General features: G+C 41.2%; 1 protein-coding gene across 1 annotated transcript in view; it reads right to left on the bottom strand.

The window, feature by feature from the left end:
* LOC126174308 (U2 snRNP-associated SURP motif-containing protein) overlaps positions 1-21,008 on the bottom strand; it is a 162,534-nt gene extending 141,526 nt beyond the window's left edge. The window contains exons 1-4 of the mRNA XM_049921025.1: positions 20,879-21,008; positions 20,608-20,724; positions 13,573-13,663; positions 6,769-6,967 (exon numbers count right to left, since the gene is read on the bottom strand). Coding sequence (XP_049776982.1) covers positions 6,769-6,967; positions 13,573-13,663; positions 20,608-20,724; positions 20,879-20,902 — 431 coding nt within the window. The 5' untranslated portion in view covers positions 20,903-21,008. The remainder of the gene's footprint in view (positions 1-6,768; positions 6,968-13,572; positions 13,664-20,607; positions 20,725-20,878) is intronic.
* Positions 21,009-23,748: the final 2,740 nt, after the last annotated feature.

Genomic DNA, 23,748 nt, shown 5'->3' on the forward strand with positions numbered 1-23,748 from the left:
CTGGTGGGTGGGACTGAGGGAGTAAAGAAAGAAAAGGTTGCAACATACAAAAACAAACATATCACCTTTTAGCATTGTCGCAAAATTTGTTAAGATACTATTTTTTGCATCACAATATTTACTGCTTTGGGATCTGTTCTAAATACTGAAGTGAAGAATAATTAATGTCTTGCCACGGCCACAGGAGTGTGTGTTGGTGTGTGTGTGTGTGTGTGTGTGTGTGTGTGTGTGGATGTGTGTACTATTGCAAGAAACAGATTGACAGATTGATTAATTGAGGGGGGATATGGGATCAAACAGGGAGGTCATCAGTCCCGCGACTCCGAAGTGAGTTACAGAAGAAAGAGGGTCTGCTAAAAGTGGACAGATCCAATCATGGGAGTCAGATTATAAAATAATGAACATTACACACACACACACACACACACACACACACACACACACACACACACACACACACACACAGGAAAGGTACAGAATGAGACAAAATCTAAAAACTGGAAAAAAGGGGGCTGGTCATGGGGTCACAGACGGAGGAGACTAAAAGAAGTCAAAACCACAACCAACGTGCTCCTACTCCAAGACTGAAGGAGAACCTTATATCTGGAAATAAAAACCACTTTCATGGAGGAAACTGAGGACCAGTTCAACCATCCATGGATTGTGTGCTAATATTAAATTTAAGGAATCGGGAAGATTATGCTAACACGAAGGGCTGAAAGAAGGGGACATTCCACCAGTATGAGAGATATCATCAGTCTGGCTCCACAAGCACATTGTGGGTGTGGGTCGTTACCTAGGAGGAAACAACGGGTGAGCCGGGTATGACCAATGCGTAAATGGCACAAAACAGTGGACTCCTTCCAAGAGGAGCAGAAAGAGGAGTGCCAAACTGCAGTACACTTCTTGATTGTGCGGTGTTTATTACTATGAGCAGTAGCACTCCAGATGGCATTCCACTATTGAACAAAGAGAGATTTGATAGAGATCTGCAGCTGGAATCATGAAAGGAAATGGGGGTTAAGTATCTGCTTTCTAGCCAAATGGTCATCTAATTAATTCCCTGGGACGCTCACATGACTTGGGACCCAGAGAAAGATGACTGAACAGGTGGCATGCTGAAGGGCAGAGAAAAGGCCGTGGATAGCAGAGTCCAAAGGGTGATGAGAATACTTCGGTCGATAGCCTGCAGGCTGCTCATGGAGTCTGAACAAATTAAAACACTGTGGAGGGAGGCCTAAGAAACAAGGAGGGCCCTGTGAATGGCTAGAAGCTCTGCTGTGAACACACTACATGACCCTGGCAATAAACGGTGCTCAAAGTCAGTAGGAGACGTGAAAGCATATCCCACCTTATCAACAGTCTTGGAACCATCAGTGTAAAAGATGGTGGCACCCTGGAACTCTGCAAGGGTGGTACAGACAAGGTACCATAAAATCACAGGAGTGACAGAGACCTTACAACCCTGGAATAGATCAGTCCTAGTCCATGGTCTAGGCACCATCCAAGGTGAGGGGGGTGGGGGGTTATGGAAGGAAAGACATGGGGTGCAGTCCAATGAATGGAGGTGGAGATCCTGCCAGAGGGAAGTGAGAAGCATGCCAACTGGCAATCCCACCACTGGACGGGTGTTAGGAGGGAGACATCCCTCATTGGTGAAGAGCACAGGCTACAGAGGATGGTCAGAGAATTGGCAAATGGCAATTGTGTAAGAAACAAGGAGATGGCTCTGTCGGGTGTGTGCAGGGGGAATCCCCACTTCTGTGAGGAGACTATCAACAGGACTAGTACAAAAGGCACCAATAGCGAGATGTACCCCACAAGCATGGACAGGTTCAATGAGTTTCGAAGTGGAAGGAGCTGCTGAGCCATATACCTGACTACCATAATCTAGTCTGGACAAGACCAGACCACAGTAAAGATGGAGAAGAGTGGAATGATCTGCACCCCAAGATGTGTGGGCCAGGAGGTGGAGAGTATTAAGTTTCCGCATACATGTAGTCTTTAGGTGGCAAATGTGGCACAGTCATGTCAGCTTTTTATCAAAAATAAGGCTCAAGAAACGGGACTGTGCTGCAACATTGAGGAGCTGGTTGCCTAAATATAGTTCTGTGGCCCGACGACAAAAATGCATAACCCGCATTTTGTAGGGAGACAACTGGAAGCCATGAGCGGTGGCCCATGCACAGGCCTGTCGAATGGCGCCTTGGAGTTGGCACTCAGTAGATGCTATGGAATGGGAGCTGCACCATATGCAAAAATCGTCGACGTACAACGCCGGGGTAACCAGAGGCCCAACAGAGGTCGCAAGCCCATTGATGGCAATGAGGAAGAGTGTGACATTTAGCACAGAACCCTGTGGGATACCATTCTCCTGAATCTGAGGGGCACTGAGCGATGTATCAACTCAGAAACGGAAGAGCTGGTAATATAAAAACACACAGATATAAATTGGAAGGGGACCACAGAAGCCCCAGTCATGGAGGATAACTAAAATGTGATAGCGCCACGCCAAAGTCATACACCTTATGTAGGTCAAAGAAGACCTCAACAAGGTGCTGGAGGTGAGTAAAACCCTGTCAGATGGCTGATTCCAATTGTAGTAAAGGGATGGTTGGAGGTCGCCCTGCCCGGAAGCCACTCTGGTACAGGGACGAAAGGCCCAGAGATTCGAGTACCCAACATAATCTGAAGTTGACCATCCTTTTGAGCAGTTTACAAAGTACATTCATAAGACTAATTGGGCGGTAGATGTCAAGAGATGTTGGGTTTTTCCAGGGCTTAAGGATGGGGATAACTATACTGCCTCGCCATTGAGACAAAAAAAGCATCCGTGAGCCAAATGTGGTTGAAGACCCTGAGAAGCTGCTGCCTCTGTGGAATGTCCAAGTGTTGGATCATCTGGTTGTGGATGGAATCCGGCCCTGGGCTGTGTCTCACGAAGAGCTAAGAGCCTGCACCAATTCCCATTCAGCAAAGGGTGCATTATAGGGCTCAACATGGTGCAGAATGAAACAGAGGGGGGGGGGGGGGGGGGTCTTTGAGTTTGACGGGGAAATGTAGTAGGGTAGGAAGAGGATGACAATGCTGTCACAAAGTGTGTCGCGAAGTGTTCTGCAAGGACCAATGGATCAGTGCATAGAGCACCTTGGAGGTTCTGACCCTGGACAGTTGACTGTCGCTGGCAGCCCAGAAGGTTACGGAACTCTGACCAAACCTGCGATGAAAAGGCATACGTCCCAGGGAGGATACATGGGGCTCCCAGCATTGCTTTTTTACTCCGTTTAATCAAGTAATGAGCCTTAGCACGGAAATGCTTAAATGTGAGGAGGATGGTCTGTGAAGGATGCCGCTTAAATCGCTGCAGTGCCTAACGGTGGTCCTGGACAGCGACTGCAACATCCTTGGTCCACCATGGTACTGGCCGATGATGAGGGGGACCTATGGGCCCTGCGGAATGCCCAACATGGGGGCAGGGGAATGATAGAATCACCACGAAGTGGTCACTGTCACAAAGTCATCATGGGATGACCAATGTAGGGAAGCCACGAGTGCAGGGGAGATCATGAGACCGATAGAAGTAAAGGTGCCATGAGCGGCACTGAAATGGGTAGGGGAACCATCATTGAGGAGACACAAATTGAGGTCCGTGGTAAGTTGGTCAAGTAGGATATCCCTACCCATTGAAGTGACACTCCCCCACAGTGAATGGTGGGTGCTGAAGTACCCAAGGAGGAGAAATGGGGATGGAAGTTGCTGGATTAGGGTAGGCAGTGCAATGTAAGAAAGTGGCCTACCTGGGGGGAGGTAGACATTGCAAATGCTGACTGCAGAGTCGTTTGCACTCTAACTGCTATTGCTTCCAAGGTGGTACGTAGGGGGATCCAGTCACTAATGACATCGGAGCGAACCAAAGTGCAGACCCCACCAGATGCTACCCCGGGGCCAGCACGGTTCTGACAGAATGCCTGATAACCACGAAAAGTTGGAGAGTAGTCATCATAGAATGCGTTTCTTGAAGAACTAGACAGAACGCAGAATAAGAGGAGACAAGACATTGCATTTCCGGTAGGTGACCATAGTATCAGTTGCAATTCCACTGGATGATCGTGTGGCGGGAGTCCAAGGTAGACACAAAGAAGCCGAGAAAGAGGTCAGGTCACTCCATCAGTAGTTGTCACCGACAAGGCTGGTGTGACATCCATAAATAAGATGTCAGACTCAGGTTGCGAGGGGGGAGATGGCACCTCAGGGGGTGGGATTATGTTTCTTCTTCTTCTTCTCCTTCTTCTCTATCTGAGGCAGAGAAGGGCAAGGCACAGAGGGAGTACAGGCTTCTGCAAGATCTGGAACTAAAACAGAACGGGCAACCTTGGGTCTCCCAGATGGTGTGCCTCATGACTGAGTGGTGGTAACTGGCCTGAGACACACCAGAGAGAGGGGTCCTGGGAGGGAGCTTGATCACCGGCAGATGCCGAAGAAGGAAGGCACTTCTTTGGCTGGGAAGGGGAAGCAGTTCCCTGACGGGAGGCCGTGTGAACTACAGGGGAGGGAGAGGGGAGAGTGGGACGGTGCTGGGGTAAGAACAAGGGAGGAGGAGGAGGAAAGGAAGTAACAGTGGCAAAAGTTGAAGATAGTGACACTGGATGGAGTTTCTCACATTTTTGGCGAGCCTCAGCATAAGACATGTGATCCAGAGACTTGTATTCTTGGATCTTCTTTTCTCTCTTGTAAGCCAGGCAATCCGGCGAGTGATGGGAGTGGCAGTCAGCACAATTTAGACACACAGATGGTGGAACACAAGGGCTTCTCTCATGGAGTGAGTGGCCACAGTCTCCACACAAAGGGTCCGCCTTACAGCGGAAAAACATATGCCCAAAATGCAAGCACCGAAAGCACCGCATATCACATCTGTAGCACATAACATTGATCTTCTCTGGGAGGGTATCCCCCTCAGAAGCCAGAATGAAGGCGCCAGTATCAATGCGGTTGTCTTTGCAATCCTTCTGCACACATCGAACAAATGACCACCACGCTGATCCAGATTAGCCCCGAGTTCATCAGTTTGCAGGATGAGGTCCCTATGAAAAATTACTCTGTGGGCCATATTCAGAGATTGGTAAGGGGTGATAGACAGCGGGAAATTGCGAAGACAATCACAGGCATGAAGAGCTGCAGATTGGGTGGCAGAAGCAGCTCTGATCACCAGGGAGCTTGACCGCATTCTACTAAGAGACTCCACTTCCTCGTTATTTTCCACAAAAAACAACAGCTTTGTGGCAGTGAATGAGCCCCATCCATCCTAGTACAGACAAGGTAATGGGAAAAGGGTTTCATCCCAAGATGGCGAATCATACAAAACAGCATTCAAGGATTCTTCACCATTCAAAGAGACGGCCATTTGAGGACAGCAAAATTTTTGCAGCTTGATACACTTCATGAGCCAAGCATCCACACTGATAACACCAACTCCGACCAGGGCTCTCCCCACAGGCACCGCCCATCCACACCAAGGGCTGTCTGGCACGGCACGGCGGCTATTGCTGGGAGTTCCGATGCTCCACGAAGATAAGCAACCACTCCTTGGCATATATGGGGAGGGAACAGCTCAGGTATCAGTAGTGTGATCCTTGTGTTGTCAGGGGCTCAGCCACGTGAGCATGTAACAGCCCCACCACACAGATTGGCAACACATGCTGGTTGCCTAGCAGGGTGGAAGGGACCTACAGTGGGGAAGGGAGAGGGGATGAAAAAGGGGGGGGGGGGGGGGGAGAGGAGAGGAATCCACTCCGTAGATGCTAGAGAGGGGACTTCTTCCCCATATGGCTCACACTAAAAACAGGAAATTTTGAAGTGAGGTCAAACCTCAAATGGGGACCTAAACAGATGAAAGAACATGCAAAAGGGACAGAATTGCAACCAATACAGGAAACCAAGTGGATAGCCAGGGCGACATAAATCGGAACACCGAGAGGGGGAATGGAGGTGGCAGTGGGGAAGGAGGAAGGATAGGGACGGAGGGGGGCAGGGTGAAGGAAATGCAGCCAGGGAATGAAGAATTGGCCGCTATAGCTCGGGGCTCTGTTTGCGTCATGCATGAACTAACGAAAGAACTGTGAGCACCTTCGGGGCAGGGGGTAAGTCCTCAAAACCCAGTGTAAATGCTGTTTTCTGTTATGTGTTTCTGTGCTCCACGCACTGATCTGCTACATGTGAGTGGTGGCATTACTTTTATTTTATGTACGATTAAAAAATGTAGATCAATGAGTACAGTATTGAAAATTTCTTATCAACTACTAATTATTCCACCAAATTTTTTCACTTGCAAGGATTAATTTCTTGTAATGAAACTAATTAAACCAAAATTGGTCAACATGTTATAACTTTCCTTCCAGTTCATGACAGTTTAATTAACTGAAACCGATAAATAAATACTACATATACTCAGCAGAGCACAATTAAAACGAATTTCTACAAATTGTTGCAAGTTTCCTGGAATGAGTAGCTTTCTGTGGGGAAAAATACATGGAATGGGAAGAGGAACAATTTGGTAACTTAAAGAGTGAAAAAAGGTAGGCATAACATTAATGCAAATTAACATTTTTAAAATATTGAAAACAGATGCAATTTTTCAGGTTATGAAAAACGCATAAAGCAAAAGAGATTACAAAAATTAATATACATCCATGAATTGGTTAATCATCAGGAACGGTAAAAAGCAGCATGAAATAAAAGTGTAAGTTCTGGCACAGTGACAATTATACTCACAGTTTCAGTTCTTCTTTAAATAGTTCCAAATTACTTTTTTTCTTTTCTCTGTCTCTCTTTTTGCCAGGTCTATCTGGTTTACGATCCCCAAGTAATCTCGCATATTCCTGTGCTCTCTCAGCAGTAGAAGATTTTTCAGCCTGTTCCGATAACCGAGACTGAGGCTTATACAGTTTTCCTTTCTCTCGAGTATCTTCCTCTGCAATTAAATAAGTATAACAAATTAAATTACTTCCATAGTGCAAACTCATGTATATTCTAGAACTGCATTGTATCAGCCACATAGAAAAGATACTAATTAAATTTATAAATAACAACCCAGATTGCGAAGAGTATGTACTATATTCTTATGCATTCTGTGCATATGTCTCCAGAAGTAAACATACTTATTAAACCCAGGTATAGGATTGTCACACACACACACACACACACACACACACACACACACACACACACACACAATATTTACTACTATTAAACTGACTGTTGTAACAGTTACTAAAAAAGTATCAGGAGAGCATGTGAGGAAAGAACCAATAGGGAAATGGAATGAATTGTGAACTCTCTAACATGTCTAAAAAAATATGAGGGACATACAAGGAGACAGACACTCCACAATAATACGTAACTGAAACGGGGGGAAAAAGGAAAAAGAAGAAGAAAAGTAAGAAAATATTCAATTCTCTTACGCCGTATTCAAACTGAATTTGCAACAAGTTTCCAACAATGTTTCAAACCATGTTTCTGTTTGCAACACGTTGCAGACATGTTCGGAAATGTGCAAACACCCATCTGTAAAGAACACGCACTGTCTGCCACAAAAGCATATGGAAGGCCATTTGTTCCTTCAAGTGAGCATTCAACTTGTGACAAACTCAGTATTTTTTGTGAATTAGTTAACTTACGGCCATGTTCTTGACTATGCTTCTGTCTGAAATATTTCCTTGACAGCCAACATCCAGATGCAAAAAGTTGTAGCAGCTGTCAATGACAGCCAGTAGCACAATGCTAAATGACCCTTTTAAGTCTAAAATTCACTCCCACTAGCAACAGGGCACTGTAGGACCATATGCTTCCCATCAATCACTCTCACACAATGGAGGGAGTGACATAATTGTGAGAGCACATAAGGAATTTCACACCAACTGTTTTAAGTGCCAGCAATGATTTTGGCTTTGTATGATTTACCAATAGGAAATGGTGATGCAGATGAGGAAGTTGCTGGCCTTTCCACATCATCACCTCCTCAGAAAAGAAATTAAAATGAGTGATAGTGAAGCAAAATAGCTACAATGATGTTTCCCAATAGCGTAAAAAGCAGAAGCAAAAGGGTACCTATTAATGTGGTGCCTATTCTATTCTGTTCTATTCTATGGCCAGGAGTGGCATGCATACTGAGGATACTGCCAAAAGTGCAGAGGACAACGACTAAACAAAAGCTAAACGAGGGCTAGCTGCAGGCCAAATTAGATTTTTTACAACAAAACAGTACAAAGATAAGAGTTTAACACCCCTTCAATAGCACCGTCATTACAGACAACACACAAGCTTGGATTACGAAGATTGCAAAAGTTTGGGTACGGAAATAGGCTGCACACTTTCCTAAGGAAACATCCTGGCATCTGCATCAAGTTATTTAGGGAAATTGTGGGAAACCTAAATCTGGGTGGTTAAGTGGGGATTTGAAGTGTTGTTCTCTAGAATGCAAGTCGGGATGCTGACCACTGTGCCACCTCACTCAGCACTTTTTAAACTAAAGTAGGTTTCAATTATGCGTGTGGATGTGTCAGGGGCACCAACAAGTACTGTTGATTCTCCTGTCACATTCATATGGAATGCTGAAAGTGAAAGTAGACTGAGAAGTCGCCAGTCTTGATGACATATACTCATTATGGAGAATGAATAATTGATAATATACATATTTAACAATGTTTTTCATTTAGTTGCATTTACATGATCCTTCATGACTTCTACCAGTAACCCGCAAAGTTCAGGTACTATTTGATATATAGCTTGCTTCAAAATGTGAAATAAATACACAAGGCTCTGAAACAAGTCTCTTGTTGCCAAAAACTGAAGAGTAACAGCAAGTCTTTGGATGACTGGAATTGGTTTCCTGAAAGTTATGTCTTTTTTTAAAATAAATGGTGTTACTATATTTCCTAGAATTTCAAAATCAATCGATGACACTGACTGTAATTACGGAAACAAGAGCTATCTATCATATTCATCTCCTGCAGCATGTTATTCCTGACAGTTCTTTTAAAGCCTATTTTCATTCACCAATGATGCCAATACCTTTTTTTTCATTGACTTGAACTTTGGCATATCAACAGTGCAGCATCACGTATCAATATAGTTTTCTCATCACTAGAGATAACATAGCAGACAATGCAAATAAAGTACAAGAAACAGCACTGCAGATGATGTAAATACACTACGAGAACTGTTTGCCACTAATGTGGACAGAGACCTTAAAAAGAACCGAGTTGCACACATGTTGCAAAACACCTTAGGAAACATGTTTGCAACAGAAACATGTTTTTATTTCATAATTAGGTCTCTAGCCATCTGAACACTGCCAAAGCCATCCAAACACTGCCACTGGAAACAAGTTTGTTGCAGTGGGTGTGTTTATGTGGTTAGAGACCTAATTACGACAGGTATGAGACAGTTGTCACTACAGCTACAGTTTCATTTAGGCTCAAGCCTCCCACAAATAGTCATCTGACAAAATTCACAATTAAAATGATGTTATAGCCTCTTTTGACAGCAAGCATTACCCATCATGAATGTCTACCCAAAGGAGACAGGGAATAGGATGAACAAAATGCCACTGACTGTCATTGGACTCTGAATCATATTGGTAGCAGTAGATATCTCCAATAATGACACTGACATACAACATGTCACTATGTTGCTTCAAGCAATCCCACAAGAAGTGTTTGCTGACAGTTTCCACAAGCTTTACAACTGAAGTCAGAAATGTGTTGCAGCTAATGGTAACCATTTTGAAGCCAGTATAGATATTCTGTTTGTAAATCTTGTTTCTTTTGTTTTCTGAGAACAGTCATAACTTTTTAGGTGCACACTGCTTATTATAAGTCATTAAATAGCAAACCTCCAAAATAAAATTTCATCCGAGCATTGAAAAATCTAGTGAAAGGCACTGACCTACTTCAGTCAGTCATTTAGAAAGCTATTTAATGAATAATATTCACAATTTCAGCAATTTTTCAATGAGATAGCATCTGTAATCACTGAGAGAATATTTGTAAATGGAAAAGGAGCACTTTCATTAACAGACATAAGAGGTTCTGGTTTTGTTTTTAAAATGTAATCAATATACTTGTTTGTTGCCATGACCTCCAGATTGTGGTGTTATACATCACTCCAGCAGAGTGATGTGAAACACTGTGTGTATCTTTCCTACAAATGATGTTTGCGAACAATAAAATGATACAATGATTTAGTGTATATGACAGTGCAACTACTATGCAATTTTGTTGTTTTCTGGTGTGGCAAGTCATCTCATGGGTTAACGCATGTATTTAAGGTACGACAGCAGTTACAGTAACATTGCAAGAGGTAAGTACAGATTGATGGGAAAAAACCACGATAGAATTAATACATTCTTACCGATATTCTGAACAGTCGAGTTGACGTTGATTTTGATATACTGAGTTTTAAAGTTGTGGTAATGATTTTGTAGAAAAAGCTGCTTACCATGAAGAGTTAATGAGATTCAATTCATGAAAACACAGAGGTGACAAAAGTCATGGATGTCTCCTAATACCGAGTCGACAACCTTCTGTCCAGCGTTGTGAAGCAACTTTCAGTAGCATGTGTTCAATAAGTCACAGGAAGTCCCCAGCAGAAATATAGCCATTCATAATTGTGAAAGTGTTGCCGTTGCAGGATTTTGTGCACAAACTGACCTCACGATTATGTCCCATAAATGTTCAATGGGATTCATGTTGGGCGATCTGGGTGGCCAAATAATTCTCTCAAATTGTTCGGAACATTCTTGTGGCCCCATAAGGTGACTCACTGTAATCCATAAAAATTTCATCATTTTTTGGGAACATGAGATCCATGAATGGTTGCAAATGGTCTCCAAGTAGCTGAACATAACCATATCTAGCCAATAGTTCAGTTGGAGCCAAGGACCCAGTCCATTCAATGTAAACACAGCCCACACCATTATAGAGTGCCACCAGCTTCCACAATACCTTGTTCACAATTTCAATCCATGGCTTCTTGGGGTCTATGCCACACTAACACTATCATCAGCTCTTACCATCTGAAATCTGAACTCAGCTGACCTGGCCATGGTTTTCCAGTCGTCTAGGGCCCAACCAATAAGGTCACAAGCCCATGAGAGGCATTGCAGGTGATGCCAAGCTATTAGCGAGGGCACTCGCGTCAGTTGTCTGCTTCCATAGCCCATTAACACCAAATTTCACTGAACTGTCTTAAAGGATACATTCGTCGTGTGTCGCACATGAATATCTGCGGTTATTTCACACAGTGTTGCTTGTCTGTTAACACTGACAACTCTACACAAACGCCGCTGCTGTCAGTCATTAAGTGAAGGTTGTCGGCCACAGTTCTGTCCACAGTAAGAGGTACTGCTTGAAATTTGATATTCTAGACACACTATTGACACTGTAGATCTTGAAATATCGAATTCCCTAACAAAGTGGAATGACCGACGCACCTATCTCCAACTACCAGTCTACATTCAACGTCTGTTAATTACCTTTGTGCGGCCATAATCACATCAGAAACCTTTTCACATGAATCGCCTGAGTACAAATGACAGCTCCACCAATACACTGGCTATTTAAGAAAACAGTGAGAGGCATTACATTTGATGATACTTGGCAAAGGATCAGCCATCAGTTTTTGAACTCTTGTGCTGCTGCCACAGCTACTGACACAGGTAAGGCCCTAGATGCAGAAATTTTATGCAAAAATTGAGATGGATGTAATATTGCAAAGTCAAGTGCAGGCTACAAGACACAGCATGAACCAAAGTGCATTACACCGGCTCTAGTGAAAGAATGGAAAATATCTCAGCTGTAAACAGTATGCATAAGGCCTCTACAAAAACAATAGATTCACTATGTGCAGTTCATTGGAGATGCTGACACTAGCTGACTCAAATCTGTTGTTAACAGCAGACCCTAAAGCAAGAAGACACCTGAAAAGTAGGTGTGTGTCAACCACATACAGAAAAGAACAGGCACAAAAATTCAATGGAGTAAGCAGGAGCTGTTGAAGATGCTGCTGTATGGTGGCAGGACTATTAGGGCTCATCTACATGACAATACCATAAATCAACTATTAGAATACTACGGTCACATCATAAAAAGCAATGAAAACAACCTTGCTGGTATGAAAAAGGCTATGCGGGCAATCTTTATCATAAAATATCCACAATCTTTGTTCGGGTAAGTGGTCGTTGTCTTCAGTCCAAAGACTGGTTTACTGCAGCTCTCCATGCTACTCTATCCTGTGCAAGTGTCTTCATCTCCGAGTAACTACTGCAACCAACACCAAGCTGAATCTGCTCACCATATTCATCTCTTGGTCTCCCCCTTCGATTTTTACCCCCCACACTTCCCTCCAGTACTAAATTGGCGATTCTTTGATGCCTAAGAATGTGTCCTACCAACCGATCTCTTCTTTTAGTCATGTCGTACCACAAATTTCTCTTCTCCCCAATTCTATTCAGTACCTCCTCATTAGTTATGTGATCTACCCATCTAATCTTCAGCATTTTTCTGTAGTGTCACATTTCAAAAGCTTATAGTCTCTTCTTGTTGAAGCCGTTTACTGTCTGTGTTTCATTTCCAAACATGGCTACACTCCATACAAATACTTTCAGAAAAGACTTCCTGATACTTAAATCTATACTTGATGTAACAAATTTCTCTTCTTCAGAGACGCTTTTCTTGCCATTGCCAGTCTGCACTTTATATCTTTCCTATATCAACCATCATCAGTTATTTTGCTTCCCAAATAGCAAAACTCATTTACTACCTCAAATTTCTCATTTCCAAATCTAGTTCCCAAACATCACCGGATTCAATTCGACTACTTCCCATTATCCTTGTTTTGCCTTTGTTGATGTTCATCTCATATCCTCCTTTCAAGACACTGCCCATTCCATTCAACTGCTCTTCCAGGTCCTTTGCTGTCTCTGACAGAATTAAAAAGTCATCGGCAAACCTCAAAGTTTTTTTTTTCTTTTTTTCTTTCTTCTCCATAGATTTTAATTCCTTTTCCAAATTTTTCTTTTGTTTTCTTTACTGCTTGCTCTTTATACAGACTGAATAACATCGGTGATAGGCTGCCACCCTGTTTCATTCACTTCTCAATCACTGTTTTCCTTTTGTGCCCCTAAATTCTTATAACTGGGACCCAGTTTCTGTACAAATTATAAATATCCTTTTACCACCTGTATTTTACTCCTGACACATTCAGAATTTCATAGAGAGTATTCCAGTCAACATCGTCAAAAGCTTTCCCTAAGTCTACAAATGCTAGAAATGTAGGTTTGCCTTTCTTTAACCTATGTTCTAAGGCAAGCTATAGCGTCAGTATTGCCTTGTGAGTTCTAACATTTCTACAGAATCCACACTAATCTTCCCCGAAATCAGCTTCTACCAGTTTTTCCATTTGTCTGTGAACAAGCAGTGTTAGTAATTTGCAACTGTGACTAATCGAACAGACAGTTTGGTAAATTTCACACCTTTTCAACAAAAAGATAATACACTTTACAAATTATGTACTTACGCCTTCGCCCTGCATCATAGGTGCCAGCTTTAACCCAAACCTTTCCAGACTTTGGTGCTTCTTGGAAGGTTGCTACAAACTCTTCAAATGCCTGAAACAATTTAATTCCCAAAGAATTACTGCTGGTAAAATGTAGTAATGCTTAATAAAGACCAATATATCATTGTAAACAAACAGCATACAACAAATTCATAGCTGAATTCAAAATTTAAAAGTAAGAAACTAATATTAACACTATTTTAAACAGAAGACTATAAACCAGCCTACTACTGAAACAATCCCACCTGGAACATGTAGGCTAAACACACAAATGAGAAGATATGGGGGAGCGGGCGGTGAGAGAAATTTTATCAATTTTAATTACTAAATAGGCCCTCCAAGCAGAGCAAAATGATAGCGAGCAAGGTAATGGAAATTTAAGACGTATATATTCCTTGAGAACAAAGTTTGTTGCAGTGACATTCTTGGATAAATGCTCCACGAATTTCTTCCTGCGTCAGATTTATATGTTATCTCAAGCTTTCTATGAGACTTCCCCTACTGCCATCCCCAGAAGATATCTGTAGGCTGTGTAGTACTTTATTTGGTTAGCCATATTATGTCATTAAGATGTCATTAAATCACTAAACTTCCATATGTTACCACACTATGTCAATGGCTGTGGTGCAAGAACATCAACTGCAATGCTGATTTTGGTACATGCTGGATAACTCCGAAATTTACTTCTCTCTGGCATTTCAGTGCATCAACAAGGGTGATTCTGCTGCTTTGTGTAACGGATTCTTGTGTCACATTATCCCAGCAGGTAGACGGAAGGGGTAAGACTTCAGTTTCATTCAACGAACAAAATAGTGTGTGTGTGTGTGTGTGTGTGTGTGTGTGTGTGTCCGACTGTTCAGCAACTGTTGCCCAACTCATGATATTTAATGTGGCGTCAGTACGCTGTGATGAGTTCTGAATGGTATGTATTGATTGACCTGTAACTATTCACACGGAATTTTATGAATTTCAAGATCATCAAGTCAGGGACTGTCAAACAATGGAAAATCCAGGATGGAATGTAACAATACCAGAGAAGGAAAGTTGCTACTCACCATATAGCGGAGATGTTGAGTCGCGATAGGCACAATAAAAAGATTCACACAATTATAGCTTTCGTACATTAAGGCGTTTGTCAGCAGTACAAACACACACACACACACACACACACACACGCGCACACACACACACACACACACACACACACACACACACATACGCGCGCGTGCGCCTGCGGTCTCAGAGAGCTGAAACCACACAGAGATTCAGCTCTCTGAGACTGCAAGTTTGTGTGTGTGTGTGTGTGTGTGTGTGTGTGTGTGTGTGTGTGTGTGTGTGTACTGCTGACAAAGTCCTTAATGACCGAAAGCTATAATTGTGCAAATCTTTTTATTGTGCCTATCGCGACTCAGCATCTCCGCCATATGGTGAGTAGCAACTTTCCTTCTCTGGTATTGTTAAGACAGGGACTGTCTTTTACTTTGTCCAGCACCTGCGATTTTCTTGAGTGGTTGGATAATGAATTGAATACCATGTCTGCCAAGGATTCTACCTATATTATTTGTTGCAGCTCCAAAGAAATGAAGAAATGCTGTAAGCTTATCAATGTTTAATTTAAGCAATTTATTTAAACGAAGAAATGCTGTAAGCTGATCAATGTTTAATTTAAGCAAGATATTTATTGGAGTAACTTGAGTGTTCGATATTCCTCGTCTGCCTTGACCTGTGACAAAACTGTGTTGAGTTGTGTAACGTCATGGTGGCACAGTGAATTTGAAATGCACTGAGTCTGCAGAGAGCGCAGTGCAGTATGCAGTTTTGATTGATTTGGGGTATAAAGGGACCAAACTACAGGGTCATCAGTCCGTTTTCCGTGACGAAAGCAAGGTTCAAGGTACAAAACAACCAACACCACACCTAAAAAGAAAACGAATGGAACAAACAAAAAAACGGAGAAAATATACACCACAAGGAAAAGTAGAAGAAGGCATTAAAACCATAGAGCAGATGGTCTGGGCTGGCTGATCACAATAATAAAAGAGGTTGGTTGGTTTAAAAGAGAGGGTGGGAGGGGGGGGGGGGGGGGGGACATGACCATACTGCGAGGCCATCGGTCCCATGTTACCAGTAGAACAATTACCCAAGGGTAAGAGGTAAACAAGGAAGACGTACAGCACAATAACAGGAGAAAGGAAGAACCAGAAGAACGACAGGAGGACAACAAACACTACTACAATGGACAAAACAGGGCAAGAAAACCACAGAGACAAGCAAGAAACAGGGAGAAAAAAAATAAAAACAAGAAAGCAGATTACCATGGCTGGCCGACCATGAGCATAAGAAAGTAACCAGACACTCTGAACACACTAAAACCTCCACCTTAAAAGCCCCAGGGTGGTGGACACTGAGGGACAAAGGACATGCACTAAAACTCAATGAGGACTACAAATAATTTCACAAATTATAGCTTCATTTTACAAATACATTAAAAATAATCAATAATTAAACAATGGTGCAGCTGTTATTATTTGACAATGAGCTATTTGAGTGTCTTGCAAAGAGAAAGCCTTTATTTTGTGTGTGTATATTAAGCCAATAGTTTCATTCTACATTAACATCCTTAGGTGAAACAGGCACAGAAGTCCGAGTGGCATGATATAAAATGCCTAATATTGCACTGCACTTGCTGCACTTGGCACCTGTACTCCAACATCCACCTTTCAGTGTTTTATAGGATGATTCAGCACTTTAAATAATGACAGTGCCTTTTTGTCTCCTTAGCGCATGTGCTTATAGAGTTCTACAGGAACAAAGCAACCTGGTCCTCTTTCCGTCCTCATCAATGCCTTGCTAATTTAATCTCAACAATCAATCTCTACTAAAGTGAATTACTGTCAATAGATGTGTATGCTTTTGTTTTAATTACACACACTTTGCTTTATTATTTTAAATTCTACTAATAGATGCCACATAATTTACATGAATAATAAGGATTGTGAGGATACAGTCTGAATTCTTACTGCTCGCACACATAAGCATTCAATCCATCATTCTTCCCAACCTCCTTACATGAATGGAACGGGAAGAAACCTTTACAACTGGTACAAATGGATGTATCCTCTGCCATGCACCTCACAGTGGTCGGCAGAGTACGGATGTAGATGTAGAATGTGAGGGATAGTACGCACTTTCCATTTTATATACACACATAAAAAAAAAGTTTTGCATCACCCCAGTTCCCAGAACTACTGAAGATAGACTATGACATCATAGAACAGTCCCTTTGATTGTTCAGAGATGTCACTAAACCCGCCCAAACATGTAAAAAACCGTGCATGAACAGTGCCCACTGGACAGAGGGGGTCCAACAACTGATCAGTTCCAGTCATTCCACCAGGAAGGAGGTACACGGCTTGTGTTGTCTGCTGTTCAACCATGTCTGTAGTTCAATACCACAGTTCGATCACATGTGCATTGTTACTTTGTGCCAGGAAGGGCTCTTAGCAAGAGAAGTGTCCAGGCGCCTCAGAGTGAACCAAAGCGATGTTCACACATGGAGGTGATATAGAGAGACAGGAACTGTCAATGACATGCCTTGCTCAGGCCACCAGAGGGCTACTACTGCAGTGGATGACCGCTAACTGTGGATGTATGTTGAATAATGCTTTTTGTGCAGCCACAGGACGTCGTGTTATGACTCAAACTGTGCGCAATTGCTGTACACATCAGTGCTTCTAATATCCAGTAGCACGTCCTCTTTCAGTGATGCATGCCTGTATTCATCGTGGCATACTATACACAAGTTCATCAAGGCACTGTTGGTCCAGATTGTCCAGCGCAACCACAACTTCACTCCTGACGTCCATGACGAGGTACACCTTTTATGACGCCATGCAGTGCAGTACAGACGTGTCCAACAACATGCCAAATGGACCATTCAGTGTTTGAAATCACTTTCTCTTCACTGATGAGTGTCGCATATGCCTCCAACCTGACAATCGTCGGAGGCGTGTTTGCAGGCAACCTGGTCAGGCTGAACACCTTAGACATACTGTCCAGCAAGTGCAGCAAGGTGGAGGTTCCCTGATGTTTTGGGATGGCATTATGTGGGGCCACTGCTGGTGGTCATGGAAGGCTTAATATTGCTACATCCCATCTTTGATTTTTCATTATTTTATACCATTTTATTCAGTTTAGTGTAGCATGCTGGATAAGCTAGTTCATTAAAATTCTAATTTTTCACGAACAAAAATTTTGGCAATTTCAAACCACAAATTTTTTAAAGATGTACATTGGCTGTGAGCTATTTGTTAAAGTGTCTGCCAAATTTTGTGGTGATACTCCAAGGGGAACATATGGAAATAAATTTTATTTTACAGCTATTCATACAGCTGACTGTATCTTAACTGCACTTGGTTTGAAATCTAATTCATTAAACTACTGTTAGAATGAAATTATTGAGTACTAATTATGCGCACTTCACTTTACGATTTTAAAATTGTGCTAAACTATGCTATCTAACAATTAACATAATGTAAGGGACACTATGCCTTTTCATTACATTTTGTGGATGACTTCCTTCAGGATAACAACACCGCTCGAGTAAAGTAGCCAGCATGTTCTCCAGACATAAACCCTATCAAATGTGCTTGGGATAGATTGAAAAGGTCTGTTTATGGACAATGTGACCCACCAATCACTCTGAGGGATCTACACCGAACCGCCATTGAGAAGTGGGACAATCTGGACCAACAGTGCCTTGATGAACTTGTGTATAGTATACCACGACGAATATAGGCATGCATCACTGCAAGAGTACGTGCTACCGGGTATTAGAGGTACTGATGTGTACAGCAACCTGAACCACCACCTCTGAAGGCCTCGCTGTATGGTTGTACAACATGCAATGTGTGATTTTCATGCGCAATAAAAAGGCCGGAAATGATGTTTGTGTTGATCTCTATTCCAATTTCCTGCACAGGTTCCGGAACTCTCAGAACTGAGGTGATGGAAAACTTTATGGGCTGTGTGTAATTTTCAATTTACAGTAGGCCTAATTATAGGGTGCACATAGTGTTGTCTACAAGCATGACCTAAAACTACTGTAGACTAAAAGTTATATGTATTGGCCGAAAGCTCATTTTGCGACAGTCTCTTTTATTATGTCTATCTGCAACATGCTATATGGTGAATATTATAGCATAAATTTCAGATGTATTCTATGTCAAATACATTGTGATATAGGCCTATGACCATTTAAAAGTTTCAATATGTGATAAAAAGGTACAGTTCTGGAAACTTTAAAAATTAATGACTCATAATCAAAATTTCCAATTTTTTTTATTTTTTGGTATTATGCTTGGTAGATTAAATATCAAAAATTACAAAATACTTAATGATGAAGGTTCACATGGAATGACCCACTATGAAAAAGATACTGAATGCATGTAAACAAGATAAACACAAAAAATAATAATTTGGCACCTGCTAAGGCACATCTACCACAAAGCAAAGAAAGATCCACTAAATAAACTTCAAGCATCAAAATGGCCATACACCATACTTCTCTCTCCAACATAGTTTTTCCAAAGCTATCCAAACCAGGCTTAAAACTCCTCCACACAACTCACACTGAAGAAAATTTTCGGGGTATAACTTGTCCTCTCTGAGGAAGGATACGGCTGTGGAAATCTTCAACATTCCACCCTCATCCTTTTTGTTACAGATTACATGAGCATGAGTAAGAGTTTTAGTTCTGTGGGCACTAGAGATACAACTGATTTATATGCAATCATGCTTCATGACATACTGTTAACTCCAGAGATAAGTCCTCAGTAGCCTTGCACGATTGGTATAGTTACGTATAACCTTCGAGTAGAAATAATGACTAACAAACCTTCATGTCCACTAATTCAGTGTACTCTTTACCTTGTGCTGGTAAACAATAATGTGACTGACAGAACAGCCCTTATTTCATGACATCCAATACCAGGTATAACCTGTGCATTATTGTAGTTGATAGGCCACACTTTGTCAGCTGTGTACGATCTGCTGCACATGATATACCAGTACTAGATATTCAAGTTGAAACACACATATAATGGGCCTAAGTTGTTTGCATAAACAGTGAGTAATTGAAGGGCATTGTTTTAGAGCAATTGAAAACAATTTTTTCTACGTATGAATGACTTCAACTAATCTCTACTGCAATATATATCTCCTATATTGTCTATTGACAAGAATGCCACAATTGGGTGGTTATCCAACAAATAATGCAGATCTAATGGAACATTCAGCATTGGTCTCGATGAGATTACAAATACTGTGTTGCTCATTATAACACACATTACCCAGCACTAAAAGCACTGCAAATCTACAGTAACTCCAGAAGTGCGGGTCACAAATATGTGTGTATTCTCCGGTAGCCTATGCATACTTTCAAAATAAACAAGCGTGCGCTGAAACTTTACGTCCAAATTTACTAATAGACTACACAACATGTCGCGATCGTCGAGTGATTTGAGTTGAAGGTAAGGGGCTTGACGATATTCAGTGTAGAGAACAATAAATAACATTTATCCTCATTTTTAAATATGTCAAATACCTACAGTAACCTTGTAACATTTCCAAGTATCTTCAATATTTCGTTCGGCGTTACGTTATCTACAAATGAAATGAACACTGAACTTGTCGAACACAAGCTAATATTGCAAATAATTAATTGGAAGTATAGCCACACTTATATGAATTGATTTTTCCGAAAATGGTTCCCAAGTACGACCGTATCAAATCAGTGAAAAATTTGTACGACCCAAACATTTAGTGTGTCAACAGTCTCAACCCAAACCACTTACAAAATTATGATCATTTATTAGTTTCGTGGATCTTATGTGAGTAAAAGATAGAGCAGAGGAGGCAAGATTTTAAAGAAAAGATTGTTCTTGTACACATAACTGTTTATTCAAAAACAATAACAATAATATTTTTTTCTAGTACCTGAGCGGCAGCTACTTCTTGCTCCTTTTTTCTCTGCTCCTCTAGCTCCTTCTTGGAGAGCTGACGTTTTCCCATTGAGCCGATTGAAAATGCTTTAAGTTTCTGTTCGGCGATTTGCTGTATACAGAGAAACACAAACACTTCAGACGCGGTCACTAGCAAACCTTACTTTTACACAGTGCATGCTGTGATAAAACTACTACGCATATCCACCCTGCGTCACACATATTACGCATAACTTGGAAATCAATTGTATATCTCATTCACCCACCTTCATTATCGACTTATCAGCCATTTTTTATGTTTTCCTACTAAAATTTCTTATCCACTTAACCAATGATCGCAACTCACTACACAAAACAATATTACCTCAAAGAACTTTAGGGTACACAGAACTTCCTCATCTCACTTACAACAGCTTTCAATTAGCCCTCTACATACCGCGAGCGTCACAGTCTCATGAGATACCGCGCGCGAAGCCGGTTGCCGCGTTTCAAAAATAGAACCATTCGTACATTTTTGTAAGTATCGTTGCTTGTATAATGTCAGTGCGATACAAGGACATAAAACGTCACAGAAAAATAATATTTATTTTAACTTCCGTCCAATTTAGGGGAAAAGATAAATGAATATGTAACTATGATTTATATTATAATGGCAATACTTTTGCTTTCAATAAAGTATAATATTGAATAATTACAGTATATACATTTATTTCTCATATTAATTAAAACCTAATGATATTATAAATTACAACATAAATAACTATGAAAACACTTAATATCAATCCCTCTGCACTTTTTTTTAAAAGGAACACACTGCCATTTGATAATTTAATTGTTTATTTAAGTACAAATCAGGTTTCGGCCTTTTATGCCATTTTCAAGTACTTGGTTTCATGTCTTTAACATATGTTGCATGACACTTAACATAATGTCAAGCTCAAAGTTGGCCAAAAATTATATTTATGGATTAAATTAAATTTACTGCCAACTTTGAGCTTGAGTGTTAAAGACATATAATCAAGTACCTGTAATTTGCATAAAAGGCCAAAACCTTAGTTGTACTTGAATAAACAATAAAACTGACAAATGGTGGTCTGTTCCTTTAACAAATATTGTATGACTGTTGTTCAGCAAAATAAAAAACCGCTCTGTGCTTCCATCTTCTCTAAGATGAAAGCAATCACAAACTACTTGGCGTGTTAAGTGATTCTTACATACAAAACGTTTGCACTTTGCGTGTCAAGCAACGTGGAATAGGCTTGTTATCCTTGTGTGGGTCACTTTCCTGGCACAGATCTACTGAACCAACAAATACTAAATCGATAACACAATAAAATTAAAAAAGAGTATATATCCTTTTGCAAATTCTGAGGTTTTGCATGGTCTTTGTAGTGTTCTTCAAGAAGCCTGAAAGCCATATTTTCCAGGAAGTCGTGTCTACTATGTGTTTGGTCTGTAATACTCTACATCCACAATATGTGTGCATTTATTCCTACCATGTCCAAAAATCCCAAGAATATTGTCAGCAGCCACCTTTTAGTTTTTATTGAAGTCAAATAAAGTGAACACTGTTGGTCAACAGTATCCATGCTCCGCTTGGTATGGTTATATTCCATTATTGCGATAGGTTTTTCCCGTTTCTGCGACTATTTCCTCGCAATCATGCCATGTAGATAACAGGAGGACACATTTTTTTCTTCTTTGGCATACAGGAAACCACAATGCAATTCTCCTGGAATCCAAATAGCAAAGAGTCCCTTTCTTTGGATTTCAGATCCAGAAAGTCTGAGGGGATTTCTTTTTCATTGTACAAAGAAATGTTACACCGTTTTCCAGAAGAAAATGCGCCAATGGATAGACAGTGTAGTAGTTGTCAGTGGTCACATTTCTGTGAGAACCTAAAATGGGCTGCACCAGTCGCTTGATTATGTTGAATAATGTGTCCCATGTAAAGTAAGGATCTTCCCTTTGTTTGCCACAGTATATCTCAGAGCTGTGCACATAATACATTCTACTGTTGCACATGTCATACAATTTCAGGCCATACTTCACCAGCTTGGCAGGTTTGTATTGAATGAAACTACACCAACCTCGAAAGGAAAGCAGCATTTCATAAATGGTCACAAATTCCGACAGGGGTAATGGTTTTTACAATTACTTTCAAAATTCCTGTATACCTATCCAATGGCTGCTAATTTATCATACTTTTCTCGTATTCCCCTGGTCACCCTCTCATCAAATCTGATGCTACTCAGTAGGAATATAAATCTGTTACAGGATAATGCATCTCAACAAGCCATCAGCCCTGTTCCATTATGTTTCCAAGCTCTTTGCGTATTGGTGCAGCTATTTTCGTTGATATAGATCAAGAACAGATCCACAAATAGCTTTCATTTTCAGAGAAGAAGTAAACCTATAATCTCTTTCCCTCGTATATTGAATTGTACATCTCCTTTGTGTAACCAACAATTTTGTGAGTCATATTTGTAGGAATAAATCTCATAAACATGCCAAGTTCTGAGGAAATATGTCTGCCTGCAAGGGTCGTCCTGGCAATAATTTTATAATGTTTTTTTTTATTTAGTTTTATTCGACAGAGATAAGGGATTGCTTATCCAAAGCGTTTTCCCATCTTTTCCGACGTAAAAAGGGAATCTTTGTCCCTGGATTGTTCCAGATTGCTACTTTGCCAATACATGTTCACACTTTCTTCCTCCGCATTACTTTCATCGGTGAAATTGCATGGAGGCTCTACCCATTCATCTTCAACCTCGGACTGCCCACGAAGTATTTGAGGTATAACTTCATCATGTATATTGTCCCTATTCCTAGAAAAGCGAAAGGGAGCAAAGACATAATTATGCGTGTTGCACGAATCGCAGTATGCAGCAACAGTTAGCACAAACAACGGTAAAAGCAAGTAAATAGTACATGATTGACGATGTGAGAAATGGAGTGCCGCCTGTGCGATGTTTTCAATTCGACGGATAGTTTCTGATTCAGTATACAAGGAAAGAGGAGACAGACAGAAGCAATATTTGGGGAAGGACCAACCTCAGAATTCCTATAAGCAGAAAGTGGGAGGACTAAGGACTGACACATACTTCTGAAAACACTGGGACTGGGGCGCACTCTG

This window comes from Schistocerca cancellata, chromosome 1 (genome assembly GCF_023864275.1).
Source record: "Schistocerca cancellata isolate TAMUIC-IGC-003103 chromosome 1, iqSchCanc2.1, whole genome shotgun sequence".
NCBI lineage: Eukaryota > Metazoa > Arthropoda > Insecta > Orthoptera > Acrididae > Schistocerca > Schistocerca cancellata.